The sequence below is a fragment of the Xenopus tropicalis genome, chromosome 7, assembly GCF_000004195.4.
Source record: "Xenopus tropicalis strain Nigerian chromosome 7, UCB_Xtro_10.0, whole genome shotgun sequence".
NCBI classification, from domain to species: domain Eukaryota; kingdom Metazoa; phylum Chordata; class Amphibia; order Anura; family Pipidae; genus Xenopus; species Xenopus tropicalis.
The window spans coordinates 62,209,973-62,232,648 of NC_030683.2; the positions used below are offsets into that span (position 1 = coordinate 62,209,973).

A 22,676-nucleotide genomic window follows, 5' to 3' on the forward strand; every position below is an offset into this window, starting at 1 on the left:
AGGTGCCCCGGGCTGGTGCGGTTTTCTTCTAACAGGGGCACCAGCCCGGGGTACGAGGTAAGCCATTCAAGTCACTTGGGGGTGCTTAACATTTTAGCACCCCCAAGTGACTTAGCCTTTCCTTCCCCTTTAAGAGAAAATATCCATTTAGTTTCTCTTCTTATTAAAGCCTGAATTATGTCTCCACCTCGGGGACCAGGGATAACTCTATAAAGCCCTATAATGTTCAGGTAGGATAGAGATCTATTAGAACAATCATTGAAGTGCTTAGCTACTGTAGTAAAACAAGTTTCATTAGTAATGTTAAGGATGTGCCCTCTGATCCTATCCTTAAGTTTTCTGCTAGTTTGGCCTACATATTGTTTATTGCACTTAGTGCAAGTAAGTAAATAAATGACATATCTTGTGTTACAATTAATGTAATGTTTTATATGAAAAGTATTTTTTGTAACAGTAGAAACAAAAGTTTGTGTTTTAACAATAAAGTTACAAGTTATGCATTTTTAGATCCACATTTAAACATTCCTCTGGTAGTCAGCCATGTATCAGTAGGTGCATTCCGATTAATAAGACTAGGGGATAGTTTGTTACTTAAAGTGTTAGTTTTTCTAGTTACAAAACTAGGATTTTTCTCAGGATTGGATCAGTTTTAAGTATAGTTAAACTCTTATTAACAATTCCTTTTATAACCTTATATTGAGGGCTGTAGGTGAAAATACATGACACTACTTTAGAGTTATTTTGATTTTTGGAAGGTATGGCCATGGTTTCTGAGAAGTCCCTTGTTTTATATCTTTTAAAGAGATCAGATCTCTTGGAAGCCAGTTTGACCACTCCCCTTTTTGAAACCACTCCCACTTCAAACCACACCTATTTTATCACAATGGTGGTAGCACAGCAAAATCCCAAATGCTTGGTCCTTACTGTGGGGATATCAGCAGTCATATTAAGATATACCCTTAAATTCCATATGCCTCCTCCTCCCCTGTGGATAGCACAGCAACCCCCAGTACATAATTACACACCTTAGGGACCATTTAATGGCTATTTCCAACTGCTAACAAACTCCCACAACAAACCCCTGCCAGGTTCACCTCCCACAAGCAGCATAGGGCAAGCAGAGTATGGCACACACAGGCAGCACTCTGCCTGTCCTATGCTGTCTGTGTGTGCCATACTCTGCCTGCCCTACCCTGCCTGTGTGTGCGATACTCTGCCTGTCCTATGCTGTCTGTGTGTGGCATACTCTGCCTGCCCTACCCTGCCTGTGTGTGCCATACTCTACCTGCCCTATGCTGCCTGTGTGTGCCATACTCTGCCTGCCCTTATCTGCCTGTGTGTGCCATGCTCTGCCTGCCCTACCCTTCCTGTGTGTGCCATACCCTCCCTGCCCTATGCTGTGTGTGTGCCATACTCTACCTGCCCTATGCTGGCTGTGTGTGCCATACTCTGCCTGCCCTTAACTGCCTGTGTGTGCTGCCTGTGCTGCATGTGCCTGCCCTACCCTGTCTGTGTGTACCATACCCTCCCTGCCCTATGCTGCCTGTGTGTGCCATACTCTGCCCACCCTATGCTCCCTGTGTGTGCCATACACACAGGCAGCATAGTCCAGGCAGTACCTACATAGGTACCTACAGTACCTATGTCTGAGGTGTGAACAGGTGAACAATGGGGTGATTACAGCCTGAGCCTGAGGTGTGAACACTGCAGGGTCTGAACAATGCAGGTATTAAAAGGTGTGAACAACACAGGGGATTACATTTTTAAACAATACAGGAGGATTACAGCCTGAATCTGAGGTGAGAACCATGCAGGGGGGCAGTTCATCTCAGTACTGATACCATTTAAAGCTTACACAAAGGTAAGCCATCAAAGCAGCCAGACAGGTGGGGGGCCACACAGAGGGGGGTTGCGGGCTGCATGCGGCCCACGGGCCTCCAGTTGGACAGCACTGGTCTGGATAATTAAAGTCCCCCATAATAACAACTTGAGCCAGTTGTGAAGCCTCCTCCATTTTTGCAACAGTAGCTGGGTCTCATCCCCCTCATCTATACGGGGTGGTTTATAGCATACACCAATGATCATTTTCTTTGTAACCTTCAGCCCTACTGAAATTTCTACCCAAAGAGATTTAACGTTTTCATTGGTACTATCTTTATTACATGGCTTTAAATCTGACTTTACATAAAGACAAACCCCTCCACCCTTTTAAATCTCTCCCTCCTAAAAAGTGTGTAACCATTTAAATTCACGGCCCAGTCGCATTTTCATCCCACCAGGTCTCAGTGATACCAATTAAATCATAATTTTCATAATGTGTGTTCATTTGTGACTTGATTTTAGCATTCCTGCATATCTTGATCTTGCAGCAATATATTCTTCCTCTATGTATAATTCTTACTTAATTGTACATCTTATTAATGATAAATGACTACATTATGACATATGATTTTCTTGTGTCTCATAGGGCCAAAATGTTCTATAATCCTTACATCTCACAACTTTTCTTTTTCCACAACAGCGCAGAGAAATTGGGAACTTTGAATACCTGATGTTTTTGAACAGTCTTTCTGGCCGTACCATTAGAGATCTCATGCAGTATCCAGTGATACCCTGGGTACTTAGAGATTACAAGTCTGAGGTGAGTGTATGGATGATGGGTGTGGATAATCTGCTATTACTTAACCAACATAATAGATAACTTAATCTATTTAGTAAATATTAAGGTATCCATATGCAGGCTATAAATAACTGCAGACTTGACTGCTCATAGTCAGCATCTTATCAGCCCATGTATGGGGACAAACCTGCAGCCTGCCGAACCAATATCTGGCCAGGGACTGGCTAACAGGGGCTGTTTATCAGATGGGTTTAAACAAATTCTACTGGGTGAGGACCACATTAGCCCATTTATGCAGTATTCTCCTGGATGGTGAAATCAGGACAAGTTTCATTTGTTAAACTTGGCAAATTAGATCTTTCTGTTTGGACAGTATATGGAAGTATGCTATGCTTCTTCATTATTCTGCCAATAATTATACAATTTTACTGCTGTTGTGAAAGGAAGAAGTAAAAGTTAATAAACTGTAAGCACTCACCATAACCACATCCAGATCAAGGATACAATGATATTCTTAAAAGTTCCTAAATACTTAAAAGGGCCTAAAAACAAATCACTATTATGCAAAGGTTGTTATTGCAGAAATATGACAGGATACCTATGCAATTCTGATACATAGCTGATGGAAGATTTAATCTATAAGGAAAGGTTGGCAATGTTGTTTACAATGATTAGACACTTAAGGGACATGGTGAAAGAGGAAAGTCTGGAGGGCCACATCTGATCCTTGGGTCTTTAGTTGGACAAAAAAAATTATATATAAGATGTTTATAAAGTGAACATTACCAACAAGGAAAGTGTTACAGGAAACTCTCTACTGAAAACAGCTCTAAAAGAATAAAAAATATGTTTGTTTCTACATTGTATGGATTTTTTTTGGCATTTACAACAGATTTACTAGTGCTAAATTGCTACAGTCATTTATTTGTTTCCTTTGATTGAGTGGGTGAATATACAAAGTAGTAGAAATAGAAAGGGTGCAAACTGACTTTTTCCACAACTTGCAGGGCACTTAGCTATATTTATAATAGGCCTGGTGGCAGCCCCCTTTAAGTGTGCTGTCCTTATTGCCATTAATTGTTAATTGCATATTAACAACAGAACTGTATGCTCTCTGCTGTAAATCTTAGGAAGAACTGTCACCTCTATAGTTGCACCACTCCAGAAAGGTGGGGGCAAAGCAGTTATATGACTGTGGACCTCTGTAACTGTGTTAACATTTTTACATGACCCCCATGATATTTAAGCATTAAAAGAGAACTAAACTTACTGACGGAGCTATTATGAACTTACCGAAGAAGCTGACTAACTGAGACTTCAGCTGGTAGGAGCATCAGTAAAACTCACATAATTAGTGTGGGTAACTTAGCTTAAGGCCAATGTCAGATCTGGCGTTTGGTGTATATTTTCCGCAAGCCGAAAATTGCTTGCCGAAAATGGCGCCATAAGCCTCCTACCTGTGCCTGCACCCGAATGAATGAAATACGCTTGGGTGTAGGCACATGTAGCTGATATCTGCCAAAGATAAGAAGTCTCGCGTTTTTTGGCGGAGGTAGGAGGCTTATGGCGCTATTAGCCTAAAGGTCATTAACCAGAAAATTGAGGTTCAACTGTCATAAAAGCTGATGCAATGCCTCTGTCATGTGGTCTGATGATCTGCCCACTGCTGCCAGTCACAAGTTGGTCTAGCTGCTTCCATCAAATGCGAAATCGGGTGCAAGTCAGGCTTGCTGAGGGCCCAAAAATATTTTTGGTGGGGGATTTGTTTTCCCCCCCAAAAAGCAGCTGGCATCAAAATTGACTGGCCTGGTGCAATTTTTTTGGTGAAGTGAAATGGGATAGCTCCACTTATCACTTATGAGGAGCTTCTGGGGGACTAGTACAAAACCCCAAAACATATTGTATAGCATTCCTAGCCTTTATCAAGCTTTAGTTCTCCTTTAATGTCTTACAGCAGTAATGTTTAGGTTTATACTATGCAAAAATGAAAACTTGAAATGTATGTATACATTGTAGTTTTGAGGACAGAGCACACAACAAATGTTGGTGTGCTCAAAGAATTTTGTTTGAAAACACAAAATGTTTTATCTATTTTGAGCTGAGCACACCATTTTTAAAAATGTGCGAAAACAAAATGTTATAGAAACTGAGGATGGAGTACAATTTTTCAAAAACTTTTACTGATTCTTAAACATAATTTTGCAGAGGCTTGTCAAGGCACGTTCACGTAAGTAATTGCATGCATGTAGTTCTGTGTAATGAATCCCATAAAACATGCTGCACATTAAATCTACACAAATGTTTTTGTAAGTGCCAATGTCTACATGACCTGATAATTTTTAGGGTTATCTATAAGTAATAATATATCAATTTCAGATTGAATTTACAGTACAGATGCTTACTGTTCCACTATAGTCCTATGTCACACCGGAACTGCTTTCCTTCATTACAGAACCTTTACCTCTCAGACCCCAAAGTCTTCCGTGATCTATCCAGACCTATGGGGGCTCAAACTCGAGAGCGCAGTCAAAAGTTTATTCAGCGCTATAAAGATGTAGAAAACAATGATGGTAAAAATTACATTAAATTATTGTTACATTTTATATTATTGACAGATACAGAAAGACTAGAACAATGCCTAATAAGGACCGTACATAGAAAGAGCTTACAGACTTGTATGTTTTTATAAGGCAACATGGACCTTTATCCACTTATACAGTACATAGCAATTAGGTGTGAAGAGGATCTGTATTTTATTGATTCAGACAATACTAAACAACTGATAATGTGCTAATTTCTGAAGTGGCAAGACTGCATTACCTAAAAAATTGTTTCTTCATGAAATTAGGGCTTGCACCTTGAAATTTGCTCCTATCACAGCTGACTCATAGGGGCACATTTACATTTACTTCACGAACGGGCCGAATGCGTCCGATTGCGTTTTTTTTTCGTAATGATCGGTATTTTGCGATTTTTCAGAAAATTGTCGCGACTTTTTCGTTGCCATTCCGAATGTTGCGCAAAATCTGGCGATTTTTTCGTAGCGTTAAAACTTGCGCGAAAAGTTGCGACTTTTTCGTAGCCTTTGCGCCGAGTACGAAAGATTCGGATTCATTCAAGCTTCAGTATGGTGACTTTTCTTGGGCCAGGTTGGAGCTGCAGGGTGCCATTGAGTCCTATGGGAGGCTTCCAAAATCATGCTAAGTCTGAAAGTTTCGCCTGCCGCTTACGAGCGCTCAATACGAAAAAGTCGCGACAAGATACGAGCGCATCGTAATGGCTACGAAAAACTCACGTTTTTTCGCGCAAATCGTATTGGTAATGAAAAAGTCGCGACAATTTCAGAAAAGTCGTAAAGGCACCGAAAAAATCGCAAAAAATACGAAAATGTCGCAAAATGTTCGTTTTCCAATCGGAATTTTTCAAATTTGGTTCGGATTCGTGGGTTAGTAAATGTGCCCCATAGTGTAACACAAAGGGTTTCATGTCTTTCAATATGCAGCTCTGGCAAGTATAGGCAGGACTGAAAATAGGTGTCACCTAACAGGGTTCCCTATCATGGTTGATTATAGTTAAGCTTAAACATAATTTAGAATGTGAAAGCCAGGAGAACCAGGGATTTCAAAGTGCTAGGGAGTCCTGTGCTTACTGACTACTTATGGCAGACACTGAGTACAATGCTCCCTTTTTGCCTGTCAGCACTATCCTTTATGTATGTGTTGGGTTCACAGTGGAGTTGTGCAGGACTCAATGGTAATGCTTAACAACTTATTTACAACATGGCAAACTATATACAGACATTTTCAAGTAGGAAGTATATCTAACCACAGAGAACAAGAAAAGGTCAAGCTCGATAACACATTGTAGCTGAGCTAGCATTGAGGTATGCAGCTTCCTCTAGTGGTACACAACAAGTATGAGAATTTAAGGGCAGGGATATTGCGGCTGGAATTCTTGGCATTTGGTGTATTTATGAATTTAATGGTCACATAATTCTAAATAGCCAACTGGTAAGTTGCATATTTTTTTGCATTTGGACATACATTTTTGTCATGATATTATGATTCTTAGACTAGTGAAATATAACTGCTGAACCAGTTCAAAACTTTGCCTATAGTACACAACAAAAATATTGAAATATATTGATTGTTAAGTTCTTACTGTTTCCTTGGTTCTCAGGGGATCTTTCAGTGCAGTGTCATTACTGTACACACTACTCCTCAGCAAGCATTGTTTCATCATACTTAGTAAGAGTGGAACCTTTCACACAGGCCATGCGATGGGTGCAGGTAAGAGACACAGCTATTTTGACTAAAAAATAATGTAACACAGATAGTTCCAACAGAAACCTAACTATACATATATACTCTTCATATAAGTCTATAAGCTCAAGACTACTGTACTTTTGTGCTTTTTAATGCTCCCAGGAATCCCCAACACTATTCTGGGCTGATGCATGTGATGTCAGAACTTTCTGGTGGATTTTTTTTAATTAGAAATGTGCCCAGTTTGAAAATGCCAGTGCTTTACCTTTCCTTCTTTTTTAATAAGATACTCAGAACTAAAAACGCATTTTTAATATGTAAAAATGAAAGATAATCGAGAACCTGTGAAGCAGGTTAGTATGAGTTACTACTGCAGAAACAGGCACAAGTATTCATAGATTGAGTCTAGGCTGACTACTCAGATTAATATAAAATGCAGAAACACAGCTTCATCCTGTTATGAGATGGGCAATGATCCGTAACATTGGTCCTTGTGGATCATCTCCTTCTATGCAACTGTTATTTTAGCGGAACAATTATGATAATTCAGTTTCATTGGGATATCCTAGCAGATGACTTGGACACCCCATGTGTGATCATCTTTACAAAAGCAACATAAAAGCCTACAATCATGTAAGCCAGAAATTGTACATACAGGTACAGGGCCTGTTTTCCAAAAAGCTGGATAATGAGGCCTTCTGTAAATTGGATACCTTTAGTCTACTAAAAAATCATAAAACATTAAATAAATCCAATAGGATAGTTACCTCCAAGGACTGTCTTGGTTGGGATCAAGTGCAAGCTGCTATTTAATTATTATGGAGAAAGGGTTTATCATTTTTAAAAATTAGAATCATTTGATTAAAATGGACTCTGTGGTAATGGCCTTTCTGTAATTTGGAATTTTCTGGATAACGGGTTTCCGGAAAATGGATCCAATACTTGAATACAATTAAAGCCTATATGTAGGAGAATAAAGGTTTTCACTATCCTGAGAGGAAACACCAGGTTTTAAATTTATTTCAAAATAAATATCTATATTTCCATAACCCTCCCCACAAGCAAAATTCCATATAAAATATACACAAACATATAAATATATTCACACATCTATCTATAAACATGCAAATAAACATATTAATACAGTACGTGGGAAATCAGTTATTGTTTTCTGAATAATCCAGACTTAAGTTTTAAAGCAGCACCTAATTTATTAAAAGAAACTCGCATACATATTTAAAAAGGACATAAAGCAATAAAGATATTACTTTGCCCAAACTGCATTACAGAAGGAGCGAGAGGCCCCGGCCTCCGCCTGCTAATATCGGCAACGCGATTTGTGAGCGTAACGGCTCTGGCTGTGTATATATTACTTGTGTTTAATACAGATAATCTCTTTATGGCCACTTGATTGGGTCCCAAGAGATAAGAGGCAAAACTCATAAAGTAAAATGGGAAGGGAGGGAAACGTACAGATACTGACACAAATACACACAAAGATTCACAAAGATATACACATATAAAGCCAATACAGACACACAAAAAGTAATTACAAAAACACTCTCACAAAAACAAACCTGCAGATAGAAAAATGAAATTACATATACAAAAAATCTTGCTTTGATAGACAAGGACACTGTGTGCAAATTAAATTTGAAAGAGAATGTGTGTATATGAATGTGCCATATACAAAAACATGCATCTTTAAAGTAAACATGTTTTAGCCTGTTCATATTTAGTAGTTTTATTTCACAAGTACCCACACAGCATTATAATCATTTAAAGAGAGACAACTTAATAATAATAATGGCAAAATTACTTCATAATGTGGTTCTCTGTGAATCATTCCATGTCACGTTATAGTGCTTGTTTAGACATTTTACATCTATATAAATATATAGTATAGCTGGATCTCATCTTATGGATCAGCAGTGTAGAACTGAGCTCCACATTCCACTGACAGCTCTCAGATTTGGATTTAAGGATACATTACACAGTTCTTAGACCACTAACAGACAAAAAGCTAAGCCCAACTGCAATCTGTATTAAATAGGAGTCAGAAAATTCAGAGCAGAGTTTGATTTGTGTATCCCCAACCTTACTACACATTTAACACACTGTACATCTTCATACAATTTGAAATTGTATATACAGTGGCACAGTGAGCCATAAATATGAATACACTTATCTTAAAAACACATTAAATCGTTATGGACAGTGGACCCTCTTACTTAGAAATATCAGAATCTTTTCAGACACTAGGGCCTCATTTACTAGCATTTGTTCAAAGGCTGGTTGCAAAAGCCCACACATATTTGTGTGTTCTAAATAGCCATGTACAAAGTGGTTGTACTTTCTTGTACTTAGCATTGACTATAAATCAAATGCAAGGTTTGACCATTGCCACCTTTCTTTGACCATGTCTCCCTCACACATAGAGGGCATTTATTTATTGTAAGTAAAGATCATGCAATTACAATTTTTTTAGTTAATAAATAATGTAAGTATACACCCATGTCCCTTCTATTTGGCGCCCAGAATAGATTGAGTGTAACATAGGCATAGCATTTGCAAACAGCCACATGTTTCATTCCCACATTGCGGGGGAAAAAATAATGGTGAAGTTTTCTAATTGTGAGGCAACCAAAAAAGACACGGGCAACAAAAAAAACCCAGGCGACAAAGAAAAAAATTGCGCAACAAAAGTGTTTCGCAAATTTTTCAGCGTTTTGGGAATTTTATGGCGAAGCGAAATGGGACAGATTCGCTCATCACTAGTGCCTATATCTAGGTCCCTGTTTTTAACTAGTCTCCAAAGTTTATAATTTATCTGTCGGTTGGTTGCAGGGGGGCCCTCTAGACCTGGCTGACCGATTATTCCATAATGTAGCAGGAGTCTGGGAATCTGCCTCTTCTGAAAACATGAGTGATGTTCGAGAACTTATACCAGAATTTTATTATCTGCCTGAAATGTTTATCAACAGCAACCACTGCCAGCTTGGTATGTATATGGATTTATTGCCAGTCTTAGCACACAACAGGAGAATACACGTTCATTTATTTGTTTTAAGGTTGACTCTGCACTTATCCTCTACTGAACTTATAAAAATCAAGACATACAGGATACTTATATACAAAAAAAGTGATTTTTGTGTTTGTACTACACAAGGGTACACAGTGTATATATTTGTGCAAACCCTATATTAATATGATAAAATATGGTCTACATCAGATTATATTTATTCACATTTATATTAGAAACTTTTTTGAAATCATTATCTGGCCCATTATAGGTTGCATGCAGGATGGAACAGTTGTAGGAGATGTGCTTCTTCCACCCTGGGCTCATGGAGATCCTCAATCATTTGTTCGTCTGCACAGTGAGGTAACTATGTCAGCATAAAGTTTAGTATTATTTTTTGTCTTTGAGCAGTAGTCTGGCTGTTGTAAATATCTGTATTTTTGTGATGGTTGCATCTCTTTTGAAAGGAAGAGAAAAGGTTTTCAGAATAAGATTACAGGCCTATTCCACTAGGGGGCACACAGAGATCCTCCATAAAATAAATTTGTCGCTACTAACACTACTGAATGCAATATACACCTTTCTAAATGTAATTATCCTAAATGGGACAAAAAGTAAAATTAATTTAATTTGCTTTTTATGATTGATATTGGCCAGGATGTACATTTGAGAACAAGTTTTCTTCAAAATACTGTAAATGGGTTAATTTTAACTTATTCATAAAAGAATAAAAGCAACATTTACTGTGCAAGGTTAAAGCTACAGATATCTTAAATTTAGATCTTACCCAAAACACTTCTAAAAATATTTAATAAAAAATAGCACACAGACTATTCTTTATGTACACGTGATTCTGCATTATAAGGCTGCATGGTGGTTCACTTTTGCCTTGAAGCCTGAGTATCATTCCCACATACTCCCCTAGCTGCAGGCAGTTTTTATGTTCTACTCATGTTTCCACAAATTTCCTCTGGGTACTCTGGTTTCCTCCAACACTCTAAAAACATATAGGCAGGATTATTGGATCTTAGGGAAATTGTGTGTAAATGTGGTAGATTCTTTAGATTATAAGCTCCACTTGGGCAGTGACTGATATGAATGATGAACAATTTCTGTAAAACTCTGTGTAAATGTGTTGCTACTATATAAATATAGAATAATAATAAGATAAAAACTAATGTGATACAGTTACATAGGAAATTTAACCATGATAGAGAGTTTATAAATATCAAATGTATCTGTGCCTAGCCATAAAGAGGCAGCCAGTAACGACTATTTATTTGTGTATGTGTGCAGGCTCTGGAGTCTGAATATGTCAGCTCTCAGATTCATCACTGGATTGATCTAGTGTTTGGGTACAAGCAGCGGGGGCCAGCAGCAGTGCATGCGCTCAATGTTTTCCATCCATATTTCTATGGGTCTCCAGATTACCTGAATAGTACTGATCCCTTGGTACGAACTACTCTGATTGGATTCATTAGCAACTTTGGGCAAGTTCCCAAGCAGGTAACAGACAGAAAGCGAAAAGCACCAATAAAGTTGGTAGTGTCCCTTCCACTTTGCCTATATAATACTCTCGAATGCATTTTCTGTGACCCTCTGTACTTTATAATATATATAGTGTTCCATTCTTTTCCTTAAGAAGTCATTCTTCTCACATCATGGCTAAATCTGTAATATGACTTTATTATTTTTACAGCTTTTCACTAAGCCTCACCCTTTACGACATGGTAAAGAATTATCATCAGGACATACTGTGAGCCCTTTTTACAGTGCTCCCTGCAGTCTGAAGCAAGTCACTGTCACACCTAGAGGTACTGAAATAGCTCATTATGCAACCACTGTAATTTACCAAGCTTTAATTGTATAAGACAGACCTTCTTGCCTTTCCATACTACCAGTCATATTCCACACACTGCCTGTGATGTGTGCACTTTCCACTGTCATTTATAGGCTTTTATACTGTAAGGTAAAGATAGTGGGACTCATTTTTAAAGTTTGCGCAGCGCAGAATTATTTACACAGTGAACATATTTGCTCTGCCTGTGTTTATATTTATAAAGCTGGACAAGACTGGTGCATTTAATGTGCAAACATAATTGCGAATTTTTATTTACAGTGCAAATGTCCTTAAGAGTAGTGATAAGCAAATTTTTTTGCCAGGCATTGATTTGCATATGCAAAAACAATATGCACGAATTTCATGATCCCCAATAACATTCATGTTCACTGGGTTACACTAAGGGGCCAATTTCCTAAAACTCAAATTTATCTTGTTTTATTTTTTTTGAAACCACAAATATACTCATTTCTACAAATTACATTTATTAATAAATCCAAAGTGAAAAAGCAGCATGCGGGAAAACGTTGCAGAAGTCATGAAAGCGTGACTTTTTTAACTTCTTGTGTGAATTGTCGCACAAAAACCAGTGTCAAAAATTAGTAATGAGCAAATTTTTTCACAAGGCATAGATATGTAGCAAAATTTCTCATTAAAATTCCACATTTCACCATTGGCGAATTGGTTCCTGAAACTTCAGCGAAAAATTTTCAGCAAAAAAAGTTGTGCGTCACACGTATTTCGCTAATTTTCCTGTAGTTTTGGAAATTTGTTTGGTAAAATTCACTCATCACTATTTCACTATCAAAAATTCAAAAAGCTTGAAACAGAAAAGAAAAATTTTCCAGGGAAGAGACATCTGCCATTTACTTATATATGACCTTTTTAAGTGGAGAGTTTTCGTAATAGGAATTGTCACAGAAAAAAAGCATAATAAATCTAGGAAAAGTCACAACTTTTTTCCTGCAACTTTATCAAGGTTTGTTAATCACAGCAATTAACAAACCACAACAAAGTTGCAGGAAAAAAAAGTTGCATTTTTTTTATGCTGCATGATGAAATTTCAACGGTCAAGTGCGACCATGCACTTTTTGACACGGCCACTCATTTTTCTCTTTGAAATTTTGAAACAAATTTGCTAATAACGAAATGCTGATATTCTCTGTGAATCCATGCCTGGCGAAAAAAAATTTGCTCATCAGTAGTTGGGACAATGTGTTTGCGCCCCATCAATGTAATGATAAGTATATGATTTTATCAGATCATCCTAAAAGCAGTTGTTTCATGCAATGGTATGTGCCCATATATTACTCTGCTTCAGCTAACCATGTTATATGGAGCCATGCTCAGAATGCAATATTTTTATAATGTGCTTCAGGCTGCAAGTCCTTTTACAGCACAAGTATAATTTGCAATTTCATATAAAAACAATATGTTTTAAAATATATAAACTCCCAAATGTGTGCCCATTTTTTAGGATTTTGCTACATGGAATTTTGACCTTTTTACAGTTGATGCCTAGGGTGTAGCAAGTGTAAATAGTATCTTTCTAGGTACAGTTAGAAGCCAGCACAAGCTAACATGATACTTCATAAGATATTAACAGCTTGCTCCATCTGAAATTCTTGCATTGTTAGCTCTGCATCAGTGTCCCACCAGGTCATCCTTCATTTAAACAAGTGCAAGCTGCTAGCTGGGCACCTCTTCTTCGATCAAAATAAATGGAAGCTAGCTCAAGGTCAAAACAGATTTTTAACTTAGCTTCCAGCAATGCCATTTATAGTTGGTTCAAGATATTCTTAGAAAAACAACTCTAAATATTGCAGCTTACTTACAAGGAAAAACATTTTTTCATCTGCATAACATACAATTTTATATACATTTATTTTTTGCTCTTAAAGCCTGCTGCCTGTTAAATTATTGCTTTATTAAGTCCTTTTTTGTTATTATATAAAATACACAACTGCATGTAATATCAGCTCCATTTCGAAACCATATTTAGTCACTTTCTATACCTTCTTGTTCTGGGCTGCAGGAAATCTACGTGGAGCAGTGGGTCACATGCTTGTGACAGAGAAGGCCGTGTTTGCAGCAGAGAAAAACCATGTTCTGCTGTCTCCATCATATGCAATGAGCCTAAGCTGGGGCTACAGTGATGGATCCCTGAAACTGCAAAACCGCAACACTCGCAAGGTACTGTAACTGCATTTATGTTTGCCATTAAATTGATTAAAGGATGCATACCCCCTTACACACCAACACAAATACCTAATTGTGTCTTGTACAGAAGCTTAATGAGCAGCATATACTTGTGCATTTGCTGCATGGATGGTAATGTAGCACATGCTGAGAAACCTCTGTTGAGGCCTGTATGCTAAATAAGATGTCTGGAATACCCCCTGCCCTAAAACTTACAGCAATATTACTTTTTGTGATCAAAGTTTACTCACCTACTCTAATTTATTTTATTGAAACATATGATTAGCAATCATATTTATATCATTTCAGCTGTAGGTATAGACTGCATTAAACCAGTTTCTGAGTTTATTAGCACAGGACCAGTATGGGTGATATAGGTCGAAACTAGGTATTTGCCATTTAAGCTTTTATGTTCTTCATTTGCCTCACCATAATAAAAGCCAGCATATGTCTTCTGTTTCTGTGTTCTTTAATCCATATGACTGCAAATAAGCCCCTGGATATTTACATTTTTACATATTTACATATATATTTTTACATATATATTTTACATATTTGTTCTTTGTTTGAGAAAGTAATATTCCTGGGGAAGGAATTAGCCCTCATATCTTCATGTTGAATAGAAATTGTTTTCCTCCCTTGAAGGATAATTATAAAACATTACAGGACATCACTCTGTAGTTAAAAGGCAGACTATCATGACAATCTTTTTTTCCTGGTGGGCTCTAGCCAATTGCCCCTTTTGCCCATTTAACAAAACAACGCTGATTAAAGAATAAGTAAACTTTTTTTTTTTCTATGAGTAAAATTACTCTAAACAGCCTCCAGAATTACCTACCATTGTCCCAACATTCTCTCTGACCTGGTTCCTCAGTCAGAAGGTATTCTTTTTCTTTGGTTCCTTGTGCAGAGTGAAGCCCCGCCCCCACTTGCTGTTCAGGTCTCTCATCAAAAAAAAAAAGGCTAATGCACAGACTGGCTCCTGCTGCCTCCAGGCATGCGCAGAAGGGCTCTCCACTCCACCAACCTTGTCGAATTGAAGAGAGACCTGAACAGCAAGTGGGGGCGGGGCTTCACTCTGCACACGGAAGCAAAGAAAAAGAATACCTGCTGACTGAGGAACCAGGTCAGAGAGAATGCTGGGACAAAGGTAGGTAATTCTGGAGGCTGTTTAGAGTAATTTTACTCATAGAAAAGAAAAAGGTTTACTTATTCTTTAATATCTTGAAAAAGATTTATAAATTGCAATAGGTTATAATTAACATATCAACATTATTTGAACTCATTCAGTGCCCACACTATTTGCTTTTCTACTATTAATTACTATTTATTTGTAATAAGCATAATTGGGGAACCCCCATAATTAGGGGAATTAACTTAATTATTGGTGTCAATACAATTGTAAGCAGTAATAAGGTTCAGTCAAATACTCAACTGAACCTAAACCCAAATTTGCATAATAATATCTAAGCAAATGATACAAACCATACCATTTGTGAACAAAAATCTGTGGTCTCTAGCTGTCCAGTACTTTAAAGTCTTCAGGGGGGTGAGTGGGTTGGCACAGCATGAAGGTCAATTAGGATGAGATTTGAGGTGAAAACGTATTTGTTGCTTTAGATATTTTTGGAACTAATACAGAAATGTTTCTGTCAAATATGTTTTGATATGTAACTTTGTTTTTAGGTTTTAGGGGGAATAGAAAAATGTTGCACCTTAAAGACAGACATGCCAGACATGTATGAGGCAGCTTAGACTCATTGCAACTTGCTTTTAGCAAAATAATTGGCTTAATGTATAAACCAAGAAAAAGAAAGTTCTTCATGAGGACAACTTGTTTTTTTCAACTGTTTCATTAGATAATGATGTTGAGGTGGAGAATTGTGTCAAAATCATATCCTTGCAATTCGCAATGCTATATTGACCTTACCTCCATGAACTGTGCTAAGATCGATGCATGTTTCACTTGAGCTTTGCTAAGATTTATAGCACTCCTTACTACATCGTCTGGCTATTTGAACTTCCTTTGGTGGCAAAACTGACACAGGGGGTGGAGCATAATGCACAATTCATGTGGATTAGGGTAATAGAAGATAGACAAGCAAGAATGTATTGCAAGTATCAATAGGCAAGCAAAAGTTTGAGTTGAGGTGGCTGATGAAAGCTGCTGATTTGGCAGCTTGTTTTCTGAGGTATGATGCCATTCGACAGGCCTCACTGATTGATATATGCTCAAAAATAGGACAGATATCAATTTAACAAGTTTGATTTTGTTGACACATCGGATGATCACATCTGAGCATTAATGTAGTCTTTGTCCCAATGGCCTGCATCACTGTCATATGATCGATAGGACATATCTGTGAAAATTTGTTTGGCAACGTCATCAAGCAAGTGGATCTTGACATGTAGTGCTTTAGCTGTAGGACATAAGGAAACTAGTTTAACTTGGCTGTTGGTGCCAGGCAGATGCTTGTTTCTAGGATCTCCCTGGGAGATTGGGGAAGTTGGAAAGAACTTGGAATTAAGATGCGGGCGACAAAAAAGACGTGGGCGAATTTTATGGCGAAGCGACACGGGACAGATTCGCTCATCACTAGCCATCAGCCATCAGCCTTACAGCACAAAAATGTCCAAAAGTTACCAAGTGGTATTATTTGATTTGTCATTTACGTTACAGGTTGTAGACGTATGGGAATTGATGTCTCACTGGGGCTGGTGTCATTCTGTTATTTGCCCTTCACCAGCCATTGTAATCACTGCAATGAGCAGTTCAGTTCTGTGTGTATGGATATTCTCACCTCCAGGACAAAAGGAAAGGGAGTCTGAATTACAACTGAAAAAGGTACCAACTACATTGTATACCAACTGCGGTGCATCCATAACTGTGTTTCCCATGTATATGTAACCCTATCTTGGTTGGCTAGATTTTAGATAGAAAGTGTTATTACAATGTTTACTGGTCACTAACTAAAGTCTCTTCGTGGGGTCCCTGATCCTCTGACTTTAGTAGAGGTAGGGCCTTCTATGGCAGCACAGCTTTACTGGGGCCTTGTTCATCCGAGGATCAGTGTACATCCACCTGGTTCAACAGATGCAGGCCAAAGAGCAAGATCCACTCCCTACTAAACATGATATTAAAGTGTGGCAGGAAATGGTCATAAGCCTATAGGCCAATAATAGATATATGGAATTGAACAAAAATAGATACATGGGCATTTATCCAGCAAGAGAAAATAAGGAAGTGTAGGGATTTAAAGCCATTGGAGCTGTTATCCCTATTCCTGTGATGCCTCTGTGTGCTGTTATTTAGCTGGAATATGAAAATCATTGGTTTCAAAACGTAATAGATTTTAAATGTTTTTAGTGTTACCTTAATAAAGAAGAGGTTTAATTTACTAATTCTCTGTATGAAAGTGCAATAGTACTAAAGAGCACAAAATGTTGCCCCCTAGTGTTGATTAAGTGAGCAGTGTCTGCAGCATAGGTGAGCTCTGCACCTCACAGGATTAAAAATCTAGTGCAAGGTGTAAAATGCAATGCTGTACTATGGCACTCCCTAAATTGCAGAGCTTGGGACTTTCCATGTGGTCAGTAAATGGAAAACCCTTAACCTATATACGTGTGAGGAGCAACGTTCTCAGCTGCTTGGGGGTAAAATAAATGGAAAAGATTGCCGTCCAAACAAACAGCAAATGAAAAAACGTGTAAAAAAATTACACCGATTTTACGCCGTTTTTCACACATTGAAGCCTGGTGATGTGTGGCGAAATTTCTCGCCATTTGTTACACAGCATAATTAATATGCCCCTAAGTCTATCTCATAAAGATACAAACTACTGCAAAAATAACCCTTGTTACTAGTTCCAATATTAAGCTCTGCTTATATGTTTTCTCTTTAACCTGTTCCCTTTCATTGGTCTTGAAATTTATGTATGTTAGTTTCTCAGAGGGCAAAAGATGAGCATTTAACATTTTTTTTAAATTAAAAAAGAGTAGGAATGTCTCCTTTAAGACATTTAAGACATTATTAGGATATACATACTAAAATTTGGAAGAATATATTACATAAAGCATTCATCTGGGAATTTTGTTGTTTTAAATAGCTCTGCATATCTTATATACTGTTTACACAAATATATTCTTTGCCCATACATAAAACTGTACACAGGAGATTTGTAAGATAATGAACCAATTTAAGTTAACTTCAAATACTCTAAATAGCCCAACATGTTCAATAGATTGCCCATGAATTCAGTTACATGAATGTTAATAATCATGCATCTTCAAAAAAGCTTTTTAGAAATTAAACTTGAACAAGCATGGTGCAGGATGAGATACCATCGATAAATGCATTCAACCCCCTGTTTCAGTGTTTGTTTCAGTGTATAACACTAGTTTGGATTTCCCCAGGTGCTAACAGGTCATGGGTCAGCGGTGCTCTGTGTTTGTGCATCAGTAAAGTATGGGGTTCTGATCAGTGGCTCTGCAGATGGATCTTGCATCCTTTGGGATCTGGACAATCTGAAATGTGTCCGAAAGCTCCCAATTCACCCAAGAGAAGTAACACTTGTAGCGGTAAATGACAGAACGGTGAGCATGCGACAATCTGCACACACAGTATACTATCTTTGAGCTACCAGATAGTAGGACATATTTTTTGTAGCAAATCAGCACAAGAATCTAATAGTGTCTAAGCATAATTTGGATCATGAAGTGGAATATAGAGATGGGTTGCAGAATGGTTGTATGTATGTAAATGTAGGGATATCAAGTTATTGTGGTTTTTTATTTGCATTCTGTTAAACTTGCCGTTGGATACATCTAAAATTGAATTAACATTTTTTTAATTTCCACAGGGTGCATTTGTCTCGTGTTGTCACTCAGATCTCTACATGTGGTCAGTAAATGGAAAACCCTTAACCTATATACGTGTGGGGAGCAACATTCTCAGCTGCTGCTTTGGGGGTTTGAGTGTAATAGTCACAGGATCCCAGGATGGAATTGTCAGGGTGAGAACTATGAACATTACATAACTTCTTAAGGCTATTGACAAATGATCATCAGCTCACTCCCAGTGACAGATAATTCTGTAGAACCTTCATTCACAAACAGCATAGGACAAGAGCACATTAATATCTTGTCCCTTAATATCTTGTATTTTTCCTTTTCTAGTTTTGGAAGATGGAAAGTGCAGAAGATAAGAAAATAATTGGCCTTGGAGGTAATAGAAAATATTTTATTCTAATGCTATACATGCAAAGGATAATTTAATAAATAATGTTAAAGTTTTGGGATTTGTTTGTGGCACAAGAAGTCGTTTGTTTTTACCCATAATCTAACCATGTTTTCCTAGCTGGTCAAACTTATGTGGTCTGTTGCTACAAGAATGTTGCCATGCTTTATATTTCTTGACCAAGGCAGGGGTAGATAAGGTGGCACCAAGAGATTGACCTGCATTCTGAATAAAGTGCAAGAGAAGATAGCTACAGAGAGTTAAATGGTGGTATGACCCCGTTGCTCAAACAATTAAAAAAAACAACAAAGAAAAAAACAACAAAGCCTAACTCACCTATGAATTCACCCAGGTCACTTTAAAATGCAGTCAATTACAGATTAGACTAAAGTAGTTTTTTTCTCGGACTGAGGCCACAGTAAGTTTTTGAGGCTCACAAATCCAGTATTACCAGAATGAATGACAAATTGAAGTGCATTAATACTATATTGCAGTCATGCATTTTACTTATTTTTCTATGGAAGAAATATAAAAAAGTTATTAGTCCTAAAGTTTAGACCTAAAATTTTGGAATCAAAGTTTTGATAGGGTAAGGCTTGGATGTTGACTGATACATCTGTGAGGTTTATGGTTAAAATGCTAAAATGTGCTGGAATAGGCTGGGGCTGTTAAAGTGGTCTTTATACCAACCAAGTATATTGGATTACTTTCAGTATAGAAACACAGCACAGAATGGTCCTCTTAATTTGCAGCCATACATGATATCTATTATGTGCTGGCTATATTGCATTGTTTTTTCTATCCCGATTGACAGTCCAAACAAAACAGCAGGAACTGAAAACATCAGTTGAACATCAGTTTGTAATAACAGCCTACAGGCTAAGTCTGTAAATACAGGCTGGTTCACAACCCTAGGCACAATGCCCCATTGTGTTTTTTTGTGGGGTTAGCTACCAAGGGGCTTACTAATGCAGCATTTACAGCAGTGGTCCCCAACCTTTTTAATCTATGAGCCACATTCAAATAAAAAAAATTTGGAGAGCAACACAAACATTTAAAGATTTCCTGGGGGCACCAATAATAGACTGTGATTGGCTATTGGTAGCCCCTATATGGACTAGCAGCCTACATGGCAAGGGGACTCCTCAATTGACCCTTCGCCTTAAACAATCCCACTGAACCCCCATTGTAACATACCTTAATGAAACACCAGGAGACAAAAATAGTATAAAATGGCCACAGCACCTAGCACAGCAGTAGTAGCCTCTGTATCTATCAATCCACCGCGCAGTCACAGGAGAGAGCCTCCTTTCTCACTCTCTCTAAAATGTCCTGTACAGTACTCTGGCAAGGTCCTACCTCTGCTGTGACAAATAAAACTTAAAATACATTATCATATAGCCACTGTTTTTTGATCCAGAAGCCTGTGCCAATTATGCCTCAAGAGAGAAAAAAATTCTTCCTGAAAATTCCATGGATCAAGCTTTTGGAAATAACATGAATTACTGCAATGCTGACTCTCACATTTATATGGTATAAAGATACAGAAACCACAATATAATGTAACCCTTTCTTGGCACAATCAATTTTGGGCTGTATATAGGCTTAGAACAGAAGATTTGGGTTCCCTTTGCAGATGAAAGCCACTGGGACTGGGATTTTAGCGCAGTGCCTCCACCTAGTGGACACTGAGGAGCACACCTCAAGGGGATTTCCACTAGGAAATAATCACACACAGTTTGCAGCAATATCAACTTTATATAATGAAGTGAAAATGAAATAGCATTAAAGGAACAGTAACACCAAAAAATGAAAGTGTATAAAAATAATTAATATATTATGTACTATTGCTCTGCAGTAGTAAAAGTTGTGTGTTTTCTTCATAAACACTACTGCAGTTTATATAAATACCCTGCTGTGAAGCCATGGGGGCAGCCATTTAAATTGAAAAAAGGAGAAAAGGCACAGGTTACTAAGCAGATAACAGATAAGTAGCAGATTCCCATTGTATTCTTCACAGTTTATCAGGTATCTTCTTATGTAACCTGTGCCTTTTCTCCTTTTTTCAATTTAAATGGCTGCCCCCATGGCTACACAGCAGCTATTTCTATTAACTATAGTAGTCTTTCTGAAGCTAACACGCAACTTTTACCAGTGCAGGGCAACAGTACATTATATTTTAATTATTTTAAAACATTTTTATTTTTTAGTGTTACTGTTCCTTTAACATGCAAACAGTAATAACCCTGTTTTGTCACTACTGGCTCAGTCTCTTCCAGAACACAGTCCCACACTCCAATCCTGGAGGAAATACACTTTCCCAGTTCAGTCCTGGCAAGTCCCTTCCCCAGAGCTCTTTCAGTTTCCCCAGGTAGCGCTACCTTTTCCCAAAGTACCTCTTCCTTTGGAATGGCAGTTGCTCCCATGTAGCAAGCACACGAAACACCTGTCCTCACCCAGGGGACACACACAGGAGACTTTCAATACCTTCCCTCAGGTGGATCAATCAATCACTTTGAGATCCCAGGATTTAGGCATCTAACAGCAGCGTAGCAGATCTCTCTTTAAAGCTGGAACAGCCGTTACAGCCACTGCTCACTCGATTTCAGTCTCAACTGCTTGCAAACAGGGGATTCCTTTTCCCCAACTTCACTAGAGCTGGATGCAGCCTCTAGAGTACTCACTTTACTGGGCCCTGTTAATCCCAGGCTCAGTGGACTTCCACCTGGGTCAGCAGATGCAGCCAAAGAGGAAGACCCATCCCCCTGCTAAGCACTATATCAGAGTGCCCAGGGAGTGGTCTCTCAGTTAACCAATTAGACACATAGGCAAACTTTAAACTGATACATGGGTCTTTGCCCAGTAACAGCACAAACCAAGGAAACTGCAGGGATTAAAGCCATAGGTACATGTTAACCCTATGGGTCCCTACAATTACATACATGAAAACCATCCATATTCAGTTATTAATAGCTAATATGAGAGCATAAAGAAGAAAACGCCTGACGTTTTTGCAAAATATGCAAAAAAGTGGGAGGGTGGGATGTTTTTACCTGCTCAGAATATAAGGAAGTGAAGTTCTTCTTCCCCTGCATCACATCCCTCCCCTTTCTCCACCCCCTGGCCCAGCTTTCTCCTGCCTTAACTTATTCCTGCTCACATAATCGCAGCTACATCTGATTCTGGCAATTTTTATACATAAACCAGTCTAATCTGGGTACTGGTCATACCAAGCGCTTGTCATGCTGCCCCTACGCTTTATAGCACATGGTTTTTGTGCAACTAAAGTTTGACTTTGTGCCAGGAATTAAAAAGTAAGCAACTGCTTTGAGGCCCCTGGGAGCAACATCCAATGGGTTGGTGAGCAATACATTGCTTGCAAGCCACAGGTTGGGGATCATTGATTTACAAAATACTCATTCTCGAGTAATGAAATAGGAGCTCTCTGTAGTGACATACTACTCAATATGAAATTAATGCCCAAGCCATGTTCT

The 22,676-nt window shown here is 38.1% G+C and overlaps 1 protein-coding gene across 4 annotated transcripts in view; it reads left to right on the top strand.

Moving 5' to 3' along the window:
* wdfy4 (WDFY family member 4) overlaps window positions 1–22,676 on the top strand; it is a 229,389-nt gene that overhangs the window by 200,492 nt on the left and 6,221 nt on the right. For all 4 annotated transcript variants that reach the window (XM_031905200.1, XM_031905201.1, XM_031905202.1 and 1 more), the window contains 12 exons: window positions 2,522–2,641; window positions 5,073–5,190; window positions 6,800–6,909; window positions 9,733–9,886; window positions 10,179–10,270; window positions 11,204–11,413; window positions 11,607–11,721; window positions 13,783–13,940; window positions 16,627–16,791; window positions 18,360–18,539; window positions 18,806–18,958; window positions 19,122–19,170. In XM_031905200.1, coding sequence (XP_031761060.1) covers window positions 2,522–2,641; window positions 5,073–5,190; window positions 6,800–6,909; window positions 9,733–9,886; window positions 10,179–10,270; window positions 11,204–11,413; window positions 11,607–11,721; window positions 13,783–13,940; window positions 16,627–16,791; window positions 18,360–18,539; window positions 18,806–18,958; window positions 19,122–19,170 — 1,624 coding nt within the window. The remainder of the gene's footprint in view (window positions 1–2,521; window positions 2,642–5,072; window positions 5,191–6,799; window positions 6,910–9,732; window positions 9,887–10,178; window positions 10,271–11,203; window positions 11,414–11,606; window positions 11,722–13,782; window positions 13,941–16,626; window positions 16,792–18,359; window positions 18,540–18,805; window positions 18,959–19,121; window positions 19,171–22,676) is intronic.